Source organism: Hoplias malabaricus, chromosome 14 (genome assembly GCF_029633855.1).
Source record: "Hoplias malabaricus isolate fHopMal1 chromosome 14, fHopMal1.hap1, whole genome shotgun sequence".
Classification (NCBI taxonomy): domain Eukaryota; kingdom Metazoa; phylum Chordata; class Actinopteri; order Characiformes; family Erythrinidae; genus Hoplias; species Hoplias malabaricus.
The window spans coordinates 37,067,242-37,079,761 of NC_089813.1; the positions used below are offsets into that span (position 1 = coordinate 37,067,242).

General features: G+C 43.1%; 2 protein-coding genes across 2 annotated transcripts in view; one reads left to right on the top strand and one right to left on the bottom strand.

Moving 5' to 3' along the window:
- Positions 1 to 12,520, top strand: part of plxna3 (plexin A3) — a 587,367-nt gene that overhangs the window by 525,932 nt on the left and 48,915 nt on the right. The gene's annotated exons all lie outside the window — the stretch shown is intronic.
- si:dkey-222n6.2 (intermediate filament protein ON3) lies at positions 3,248 to 10,611 on the bottom strand. Its single transcript, XM_066643442.1, has 9 exons — positions 10,285 to 10,611; positions 9,754 to 9,962; positions 7,385 to 7,445; positions 6,987 to 7,082; positions 6,537 to 6,701; positions 5,996 to 6,121; positions 4,776 to 4,996; positions 4,209 to 4,255; positions 3,248 to 3,581 (listed from the first exon to the last, which is right to left on the bottom strand). The coding sequence occupies exons 1-9, from the start codon at positions 10,564 to 10,566 to the stop codon at positions 3,421 to 3,423; spliced, it is 1,368 nt and encodes a 455-aa protein (XP_066499539.1). The 5' UTR covers positions 10,567 to 10,611; the 3' UTR covers positions 3,248 to 3,420.

Sequence of the window (12,520 nt, forward strand, 5' to 3'; positions counted from 1 at the left end):
GGTGTGTTCTCCTTGTGTCTTCGTGGGTTTCCTCTTGGTGACTGTCTGTGAGGAGTGTGGTGTGTTCTCCCTGTGTCTGCATGGGTTTCCTTTGGGTGACTGTCTGTGAGAAGTGTGGTGTTTTCTCCCCATGTCTGCCTGGGTTTTCTCCCACAGTCCAACAGTCAAAAAACACACAATGGTAGATGAATTGTCTAATAGATGTGAGTATGTGATGCCCTGTGATGCCTGATCCAGAGAGTGATGCACCCAGTGATTTAGGGTAGGCTCAGAGCTCACCGTGATCCTGAACTGAATAAGCGGTTACAGACAATGAATAGATCAATAAATAAAAAAAAAATACTATATACTATATATGCACTATATTTGTACACTATTTATAAATATTAGTCTTTACTTTGTTGATAAACATAGGCCTAAAAATAGACTTATCATTGCACAAATTAAATCTAGTAGCGAACAGAAACAAACGTGCAACTTCCAGGCAGTAATTTCTGAACATATGTAGATTTAGTTGGGAAATGGAATATGTACAAATCACATTTAGACAAATACAATATTTCCCTGATCACCTCAGATCAGTCAAACCCAACATTGATCGTGCAGATTAAAATGTATTGGGGGAACTGTATTCATAACTAGACCTGAAATAGTCCTACATGTTGTGACCATGTGGAAAAAATGGCCAGTTTATGAAGTCCTCACGAAAAGCACTAGGTGGCAAGACATTCCAGTAAATATACTTTTAGTTTTAAAATCACAAGGCATCCCAAAGTATCCAGGCACTCCTAGTAATTATTGAATTATTGAGTGTACTTTAGGATACACCCATTGCTTACACAGGCTGTTAAACTGCCACACCTATATAATCTAAATATAAAACCTTTGTCAGATAAATGGGAGGATCTGGAGCAGCTGCACATGGGCCTGAGTTAACCATGTCCAATACAAAGAGTCTGTTAAAGGGGTAAAAAGCCTCAGCAGCACAACTCATAATCAAAAGGAGTCTAGAGCTTAGGTGAATGTAATGGTTTGGTTTTCAGTTCCTATTGACTACTTAGCTTTGTAGAAGGAACTTTCTTAGTAGTTTGCCAAAGGTTAGTTGTAGGTGTTCCTAATAAAGGTGTGTATGTGTGTGTGTGTGCAAGTATTTGGAAAGTATTTGAGGATGTTAATGTGTAATGTTCCATTACAGACTGGTTTTGTCCTATGCTCCAGTTGTTTGTTTTGGAATCTTATGTCCATTTGTTTTCTTAGAGCAAAGCTTCATAAGCAATAGTTCTGTTTTGGCTGGAGGTAAGGTAACAGGGAGCAGTAGGAATCCTGTACTGTAGGCTGCTATTATGACCATGTTGCTTAAAACCACAGGCATTTTGATGAGATGGAGATTAGCAAGTTCTTTGCGTGTTTTCATGCTCTTTTGGAATTCGTTATGCAAACACAATGAAATTACATTTAAACAACTAGCTTTGATATTATCAGGATCTACTTGTTTGGACGCTACCTCATGAAGATTTTACCAACAACAACACAATGGATTATGGGTATCCACTATCCACTTGTGTGCACTAGTTTACACTAATATTAGTGCTGCATAGTGGAACTGCAAAATAGTGCACTGTATAGTGAATAGGGCACAGGTTCCAATACAGCATTGCTGTCTGTGTGTTGTGGTCTGAAACTGTGCGCTGTTCACTATATTGTGCACTCTTTTGAGGTTCCTTTTGTAGTAGTGTCTAAAAATATAGCGAGCAATTTTGTAGTAGTGTACAACCCATGTGCACTAGCAGGAAGCAAATTGCCCATAATCCACCGTGCTGTTTGGTAAAATATCCACCATTATTTATTGTCTGAAATTGTTCACTACCCTCCTGAATTGAATTTCCTATAATAGTAGATTATATAGAGAATAATATAGTGAATACTGAATATGGAGTCTTCATATATCATGTCTTTTGTGTCTGTTGTTTATTGCTAGTGTTTATTAAATATCTTTTCATTTCAGCACAGACTTCCACTTCTCAGTTTGTCCTGCAACTCTTGATATATATAGAGATTGGGATGAATGAGTGAATATCTACATGAGTGCATTTATTATGATCCATGGAACTGAGATTCTTTCTTGATGTACAGAAAAAAATCAAATAAATAAATAAATAAAAAATCCATGAATAGGGCGGCATAGTGGCGCAGCAGGTAGGTGTCGCAGTCACACAGCTCCAGGGACCTGGAGGTTATGGGTTCGAGTCCCGCTCCAGGTGACTGCCTGTGAGGAGTGTGTGTGTGGTGTGTTCTCCCTGTGTTTGTGTGGGTTTCCTCCAGGGGGAATGTCTGTGAGGAGTGTGGTGTGTTCTCCCTGTGTCTGCGTGGGTTACCTCAGGGAGACTGGTTGTGAGGAGTGTGGTGTGTTCTCCCTATGTCTGCGTGGGTTCCCTCTTGGTGACTGTCTGTGAGGAGTGTGGTGTGTTCTCCCTGTGTCTGCGTGGGTCTCCTCCGGGTGACTGTCTATGAGGAGTGTGGTGTGTTCTCCCTGTGTCTACATGGGTTTCCTCCGAGTGACTGTCTGTGAGGAGTGTGGTGTGTTCTCCCTGTGTCTACATGGGTTTCCTCCGGGTGACTGTCTGTGAGGAGTGTGGTGTGTTCTCCCTGTGTCTGCGTGGGTTTCGTCCGGGTGACTGTCTGTGAGGAGTGTGGTGTGTTCTCCCTGTGTCTGCGTGGGTTTCCTCCGGGTGACTGTCTGTGAGGAGTGTGGTGTGTTCTCCCTGTGTCTGTGTGGGTTTCCTCCGGGTGACTGTCTGTGAGGAGTGTGGTTTGTTCTCCCTGTGTCTGCGTGGGTTTCCTCCGGGTGACTGTCTGTGAGGAGTGTGGTGTGTTCTCCCTGTGTCTACGTGGGTTTCGTCCGGGTGACTGTCTGTGAGGAGTGTGGTGTGTTCTCCCTGTGTCTGCGTGGGTTTCCTCCAGGTGACTGTCTGTGAGGAGAGTGGTGTGTTCTCCCTGTGTCCATGTGGGTTTCCTCCCATGCACCAAAAACACATGTTGGTAGGTGGACTGATGACTCAAAAGTGTCTGTAGGTGTGATTGTGTGAGTGTGTGTGTTGCCCTGTGAAGAACTGGCGCACCCTCCAGGGTGTGTCCCCACTGATTGTCGCCCAATGATTCCAGGTAGGCTCTGGACCCACCGTGACCCTGAACTGGATAAGGGTTACAGATAATGAATGAAATGAAATTCCATGAATAGATTCTCAATCAAATCAGTGTTTATTTTAATTGGTGACTACATATGTACTGCAACATGATCGGTCACACACCTCACTGTTGAGCATCAGTATATCAAAAACAATAAAATAAGACCATACAAAGTTACTCTTGTATGCTTACGTATACTGGATGTTCTGAATGTCACTCTATTTAAAGGTGCTATCAATGAATTGCTTTGAGGTCTGGCTCTATAGATGAAGGCTTATTGGTGAGACACGATTCCAGTTCTTCTTCCACATTAGTGAAGATGCTGCTGTCCAGAGTCTCAATCATTTTAATGACGACTTTAGGGTGAGAGTGGAGTTTCTGAGGCACAACGTGGCCTGGAAAAGACATCACATTTATGAAGCATTATAATTCAAAAAAAGAAAACTGGGTAAGAGCGGATTTCATAAAAAAAATATGTGTGTGTGTGTGTGTGTGTGTGTGTGTGTGCGCCTGTGCACATATACACTGAACAACCATAACATTATGACCACCTCTGTTTCTATACTCACTGTCCATTCTCCCTGTTTATAAATGGTCAGGATCCCCAGAGGACCAACCCAGTGCAGATATAATTACGGTGGGGGCTACTTCTCAGTGCTATCCTTAGTCCCGCAGTGACACTAAGGTGTTTAACAACAGCAGCACTCCTGTCTCTGATCCACCCATACCCTCACAACACACAGTAACACACCACCACTGTGTCAGCGTAACTGCAGTGCTGCAAAAGATCCGCCACAGAAATCATAACTGTTGGGTCCCTGACCATTGAAGAACAGGGTGAAAGGGGAAAAACAGAGTGTGAAGAGCAACAAATCGACTACACTGTACTTGTGGAACTACAAAGTGCTTCTGTATGGCCAGTGGAGCTGAGAAAATGGACTGTGAGTGTAGAAATAAGATAATGTTATGGTTGATCTGTGTATATATATAATAATTGAATACTTCTATTAATAGATACTTACTGTTGTTTGGCACCTCTTGAACACGCACGACAGGTTCCTGATAAATTCTGTTGGATGACAGTAGCAAGATTATTTTAATCAGATAAACTGCATAGGGTTAGGGTTAGGGGTATTAAATAAAATATTGGCTCTCTGAGCTGGACTATCTTGATGATAGTTGGTGTGGTGAAGCTGAAACATATTCCATCCATCCATTATCTGTAACCGCTTATCCAATTTTTTTAGGGTCGCGGGGGGTCCAGAGCCTACCTGGAATCATCGGGCGCAAGGCGGGAATACACCCTGGAGGGGACGCCAGTCCTTCACAGGGCAACCCAGAGACACACACACACTCACACCTACGGACACTTTCGAGTCGCCAATCCACCTGCAACGTGTGTTTTTGGACTGTGGGAGGAAACCGGAGCACCCGGAGGAAACCCACGCGAACACGGGGAGAACACACCAACTCCTCACAGACAGTCACCCAGAGCGGGAATCGAACCCACAACTGTGACTGCGACACTACCTGCTGCGCCACCGTGCCACCCCTGAAACATATTATCATTTGTTATTAACTGCTCTCACCGGTTCTCCTCTCCTTCCAGCAGTTTCCTGTAGGTGGCGATCTCAATGTCCAGAGCAAGTTTGACATTCATTAGCTCCTGATAATCACGCAACTGCAATGCCATGTCCTGCTTGGCCTTTTGCAATGCCTCCTTCAGCTGTTTGATTCGCTGCTCAGCATCATGCACCGCCTCCTGACCACGTCCCTCTGCCTCCAATATCTGATTGTCCATAATGTCACACTGCAGAGGTCAAGAGATGAATGATATGCATGTATAGTCTACACACAAAATTGTGATAAAGTAGCATCACATACAACATAGTACAACATACTTGAAAAAGAATGCTAACTGACATTTCAGTTTTTACACACACACACACACACACACACACACACACACACACAAACACACACACACACATTTACATTAATTCATTCATTATCTGTAACCGCTTATCCATATCAGGGTCGCAGTGGAATCAATGGGCGCAAGACACACCACACTCCTCACAGACAGTCACCTGGAGGAAACCCATGCAGACACAGGGAGAATACACCACACTCCTCACAGACAGTCACCCGGAGGAAACCCACGCAGACACAGGGAGAACACACCACACTCCTCACAGACAGTCACCTGGAGGAAACCCACACAGACACAGGGAGAACACACCACACTCCTCACAGACAGTCACCCGGAGGAAACCCACACAGACACAGGGAGAACACACCACACTCCTCACAGACAGTCACGCGGAGGAAAACCCACACAGACACAGGGAAAACACACCACACTCCTTACAGACAGTCACCCGGAGGTAACCCACACAGACACAGGGAAAACACACCACACTCCTCACAGACAGTCACCCGGAGGAAACCCACGCAGACACAGGGAGAACACACCACACTCCTCACAGACGGTCACTCAGAGGAAACCCACGCAGACACAGGGAGAACACACCACACTCCTTACAGACAGTCACCCGGAGGAAACCCACGCAGACACACGGAGAAAACACCAGACTCCTCAGACACCCGGAGCAGGGCTCAAACCCACAACCCCAGGACTCTGGAGCTGTGTAACTGTGACTCCACCTGCTGCACCACCATACCACCCTTTATATATATACATTAATATCCCCTCAAAATTAAGCTGAATCAGCACAAGTCTCAGAGCAGTATTTAAAAGTCTTTAGCCCAGTGATTGGTGCTGATTTCTCACCATGGTGGTTTTTACCTGTGCTTTAGCAGAGTTTATTTCTGTTTGAAGTTGACGGATTCGTCTTTGGAGCTCTGAGATTTCCCTTTTACTGTTTTTCAGCTCCATATTATGCTGCTCAGCATGAAACTGGACCAGCTCATACTAAAGAGATATGGAATTAAATGTTAGAATACAGAACATTTGGATGGATTTGTATGATGCCTTGTATTTTTATCATGTAAAAAATAGATATAATAAAAGTAATACAAAATATTGTAGACATCTTTTCAATTTATAAACACTGGTTTCAGTTACTCACAGTTTGTACAACATTAATAGGAAAATATTGTCTATAGAATGGGACACTGGTGGGGTGAGCCTAAGGTCACTATGCCAAGCTTGGGCTCGAGACGTATAAGGCCCCCAAGCATTGGGCTGCAAAGCAGTGAAACTTGGTCCCTGTTATTTTAGCCTAATACTTCTACTTCAATAGCAGTTCAGGATATTCACCTCACCTCTTTAATTGTATTTTATTTTGTATTTTTATTATTGTATTCATTATGTACTTTGCGTTCACCTTTTTTTTGTACCAGGTTTCAGCTTCCTGCCGTCCACGTGCTGCAACCTCCTCATATTGACTCTTCACTTCAGCCACAATCTGCTGCATGTTCAGCACCCTGCTGTTATCCATCTGAACCACCACAGAGGTGTCCATAGCCTCTTCCGTCAATTCCTGCTTCTCCTGCATAGACACAAGGAAGCAAAATGTGACAGTATGACCTTAGGAACTTAGACACTCTTCTATTGTGTGAATTAGCTGTAAGGGACCCATTGCAGATAATATCTTAAATAAAAGTACATCCATGAAAATGAAAAAGAAAACTCTGGAGCACAGATTTCTTACTGCAGCACAAAGGAAGACAAAGGCAAAGGCCTGTTTGTATTAAAGACACATCTTCCAAAACACTTAGGTATGTGGCTAAATTGGCTACATTTTATAAATCTACATGTTAGTGTTGTTATGCACCTGTTCAAAAAAGTCCTTCAGGAAGTTCAGGTCGCTATGAATTGCAGACAGTTCATCCTCCAGACCATTTTTAGCCAGATAAGCAAGGTCAACATCCTGCCAGGACAAGAAGTAATTAGACAACTGATTTCAGGTTAATAGTTGTTATTTTTACTGCCAGTTCCATCCAAAAGCTTAGCCTCTCCCAAACACATAATGCTGCTACCAAGTTGGTGAGGCTAAGTGCATTCATTCACCCTTTAAGACATATGTAACTGCTTCTTTTTGAATTACTGCTAATACAACTTTATTGGAGCTCAGCACACTTGGATGAGAATGCTTACTGCCAAAAACGCTAAGGCCAAACTTAGTCTTGCGTCTGAGTTTTATCAGCTTTTTAAATGTGTACTGTGTCATACCTTCTTCACCAGCACAAAGGTGTTTTCTGCTTCATCTTTCATATTAATCTCATCTTCGTACCTGCAGGGAGGTGAGTTGATATGTGGTTACACAGGCACTGAATGTGACATGGTGGAGTAAAAAGCATTGTGTCAGCTCAGTGAGCTGTAGCTTTTGTCTTAAGTTGTCAGACTGAATTTTAACAGTCAGTCAAGCTTTTAAGCCAAATCTTAGTGACTCACTCAACACAGATTTTCTTTGAAAGCTAAAAGACTTAGCATTAGGCCTGGAACATGGTGATTATTAAGTAATGCAGCGAGGCCTTTTTTCATATTGATACCTGGTCATTACCATGAGTTCATTCATTCATTCATTATCTGTAACCGCTTATCCAGTTCAGGGTCGCGGTGGGTCCAGAGCCTACCTGGAATCATTGGGCGCAAGGCGGGGAATACACCCTGGAGGGGGCGCCAGAACTTCACAGGGCAACACAGACACACACACACATTCACACCTATGGACACTTTGGAGTCACAAATCCACCTACCAACGTGTGTTTTTTGGACCGTGGGAGGAAACCGGAGCACCCGGAGGAACCCCATGCGGACACAGGGAGAACACACCACACTCCTCACAGACAGTCACCTGGAGCGGGAATCGAACCCACAACCTCCAGGTCCCTGGAGCTGTGTGACTGCGACACCTACCTGCTGCACCTCCGTGCCGCCATCATCATGAGTTATAAGATTAAATTTTAGTTAATATTCTCTCTGCTAAACAAACATAAAAAATGTGGCTTAGTTTGTTTTGTTTGGCCAGATTTAGTCTGCTAAGCTAAACGTATTTATGTATAATACAGTGTTGATTTTCCAGCACAGGCAAAAGCACAATGCCTAATAAGAGACCATGGGTAAGACTAATAATGATGCATTTTATCTCAATCTGTTTAATGAATTAAGATTAATAATGTAAGTCACACTGGATAAGAGTATCTGCCTAATACCACAAATATAAACTGATGGTGAAACTAAGATTTGATTATTAGTATTACTACTTTAAAAGATATTTCCCTCTGACTAACATGCAGATAAACAGCAGATAATAGCAAGTTTCAGGCTAAAAAAAGTGTTGGGAGTCTTGTTTCTATGGAATGTTCTTGTCTCTCAGATATGAAATGTATTTGAAAAATGCTTTTAGTCCTAAGTGGCGGTAGCCAGTTGTACTCATCAGTGCTTTGCTAATGAGAGGTTTAACCTAAACAAACGTTACCACAGTAAAACTGCATGATTCTGAATTTGAGTCTCTTCTAAATTGAATTTACTCTTTCCAGAGTTTAGCGATGGTTTAAATAAACAATATTCCATCAAGCAGGACAAGTGCAAACTGTGATATTTACATACTGCTTTTCATATTTAACAGTTTAGTATTTTAAGCAATATTCTTCAAATATGACTGGTTCATGCTGGACTTGTGAGTTGCACATCAGTCATTAATTAATTTATTTATTCATGTTCTGTGGCTGTTCATCCGAATCAGGGTCATGACCCAGTGATTCCAAAAGCCCACCTGGAAACACACCCTGGACAGGGCACTAGTGAGCACTTTTGTTACAATTAATAAAAAATATATATTTATATTTAAATAATATTTGCTACATTTTCATTCATTCATGGTGGGTCCAGAGCCTACCTGGAATCATTGGGCGCAAGGCGAGAATACACCCTGGAGGGGGCGCCAGTCCTTCACAGGGCAACACAGACACATACACACACACACACACACACATTCACTCACACCTACGGACACTTTTGAGTCACCAATCCACCTACCAACGTGTGTTTTTGAACTGTGGGAGGAAACTGGAGCACCCGGAGGAAACCCACGCAGACACAGGGAGAACACACCACACTCCTCACAGACAGTCACCCGGAGGAAACCCACGCAGACACAGGGAGAACACACCACACTCCTCACAGACAGTCACCCTGAGGAAACCCACGCAGAAACGGGGAGAACACACCACACTCCTCACAGACAGTCACCCGGAGGAAACCCACGCAGACACGGAGAGAACACACCACACTCCTCACAGACAGTCACCCGGAGGAAACCCACGCAGACACAGAGAGAACACACCACACTCCTCACAGACAGTCACCCGGAGCAGGAAGCGAACCCACAACCTCCAGGCCCCTGGAGCCGTGTGACTGCGACACTACCTGCTGCACAGTGCTGCCCTTTGCTACATTTTGTTGGTTGAAAAATTCTATAATCATAACATAATATATTATAACAATATAATATAAATGTAGAACATCTACTGGTTTTAACAACAGCTGTACTGTTTTGTTTAATGTGCCACATTAAGAGTTAGTCTGTATTGCCAAACCTCTTTCTGTTCTTGTCCACTAGAAGAACGGCATTGCTGAGCTCAGTGTCCAGTCGATCCTTGTCTCTACTGATGGCATCCAACTGAGCCTGCAGGGACCTGATGTAGGACTTTATCATAGGCTCCAGCCTTGAGTCTGAATGAGTTTCTTCCTGCAATAAATTCCACTTCGTCTCCAACCTCTTATTCTCCTGCTCCAGGTAGCGCACCTGACAGAGAGAGATAGATGATTGTATTTTTACTGCTGCTGCAGATTATGAGGTTCAAGGATTTTCCATCTGTTTGTAGCACAATATGTATCAGCATCTGTCATGTAATGCATACTGCAAAGTACAGACACTTTTACATGCAAGAATAAGAGGGAAATCTGAAAGCATCTGGAGTTAGTGTTGGCTTTTTATTACGCCTGTGGAGCTAAGAAAACACCAAATAAAAGCAGAGAGACATGGTACCTGGATTCACCTGGTAAAGAACGAGGGAGAAAGAAATGAGTATTGAGAAGAAAGACAAACACAAAGTGTTAAATCTCACTTTGTCGATGAAGGCGGCGAACTGGTTATTGAGTGTTTTGATCTGCTCTTTTTCATGCAGTCTGACTGAGCGCAGTTCAGGGTCCAGGTCCAGCTGCAGAGGGGTCAGCAGGGTCCTGTTCACAGACACGGCTTGAAAACTGCGCCGTATAGCAGGAGCATCCCCAAACCCGAAATAGGAGCTACCTCTGCGAGGAATAGTCTCTCCAACCCGGGGATATGAACCCAGGGAATGGCTACTTAAGTTCCGCACAGTGGACACCTTGTAAGTACGTCCACTCATGACTGCTCCAGCACACAGTACACTGAGTCTGTGTGTGTGTCTGAATGGCCTGACTGGAGTGTGTAGTTCTGGACTGTGCACTGTTGTCTCTTAGATCAGAGTGGGGTGTGGCATTGTGATGGAGAAGGTTTGAACATTCCTCTGATGGATAAACCAGTTCAGCCACACAGCAGAGTTCACGCACATACTGTGCATTCATCTCTCTCTCATAGACACACACACACATGCACTGGCACTGATGTAATCTTAATCTCAGTACTGTTGAATGGTAATGTCAGAGGTGTGTGTTTTGATAAAGGACATTTTTGTGTTTAGACATAGGCCTAAGTATTTTTCTCACACACGTGTCAGAGATGCTTTATAGATGCTTTGTTTTGTGGTCACCTCTCTCCAGTGTCGGGCTGAGAGTTAATTTCTAGGTCAACATCTAAATGACGTGTGCAGCTTCGTGTTTATGTGTAATGGAATCCTGCTTCCTCCTCCTGTGTCTTCTGTGAGAGTTTCAAAATGTAGTAAATCTGTTCGGGTTAAAGTTCTCGATGTAACAAAGTTTTGAAAAGATTTATATCTGATGTTGTTTTCCCTGTGTCTGCGTGGGTTTCTTCTGGGTGCTCAGATTTCCTCCCACAGTCCAAAAACACACGTTGGTAGGTGGATTGGTGACTCAAAAGTGTCTGTGGGTGTGAGTGTGTGAGTGAATGTGTGAGTGTGTGTGTTGCCCTGTGAAGGACTGGCGCCCCCTCCAGGGTGTATTCCCGCCTTACGCCCAATGATTCCAGGTAGGCTCTGGACCCACCGCAACCCTGAACTGGATAAGGGTTACAGACAATGAATGAATGAATGAATATATCTGATGTTGGGTGGCACATTGGTGCAGCAGGTAGGTGTTGCAGTCACACAGCTCCAGGGACCTAGAGGTTGTGGGTTCAAGTCCTGCTCTGGGTGACTGTCTGTGAGAAGTTTGTTGTGTTGTACACATGGGTTTCCTCTGGGTGCCCTGGTTTCTGATGGACATCACATTTTTATTTGTGTAATTAGGGTGATAAAAAGTCCTAATAAAGCATTGTAATTTCTTGGATGGCATTAAACAATTGTTTATTTTTTACTTTAATTTCAATACTGGACATTATTTTTTTTATTTTAAGCACAAGCTAATTTTGCAGTGAAGGGAGCCCAGTTAGCCAAATTATTCTGGCCCTGGTCTGGCACATATCCGCCATTTTCACAACTGACTCGACACATGTTTGTCACGAGGGCCACATTAACACCAAATGATGGCCCCAAACATCACATTTTGTTTCATTCTGTTTCACATCCAGTTTGCCACAGCCAGCAGAGCTTTGCCAGAGCTGATTTGTGACACAGCTAAATGATAAATTTCTAATTGTTTGTAAGTGTGTTACCACTTTTTTATCCTTCAGATGGGTATATATTTTTAGTTATTGATAGTATTCAACAGATTGGATTCTCATTAATATAAAAATGTCATTTCAGCCTGTGAGATTGGCTTCAAGACATGGCATTTTCTTCAAAGCGGATGTGGCCCTCTTGTGGTGACCAAGATGAACTTCATCAACACAGACAAGTTGTAATTAGTCTGTAATTTTTTTTACTTGACTAATGTGATTAATAATTTTGGCTTAATTCCAACACCACTGAATTCCACAGAAATCTAATGTTGTGTTTGGTCGTGTTTAGAAGTGTTTCATTCAAACTGACCTCTATGACAAAAGTATGTGGATTCTTGTACATTCAATATATCTGATGCTATGAAAGTTATTAATATGAAGTTTGATCTTTTAGCTTGTAGTCTCTACTTTTGTTGGAAGGGTTTACATTAGACTCTGGAATATTACTGTAATGGTTTAATGGAATTCAGCCACATAAACATTACTTCAGTTGGTGATGTTGCTCTCCACTGCTATAGATCACAGTTTCACTGCTATAAAACACA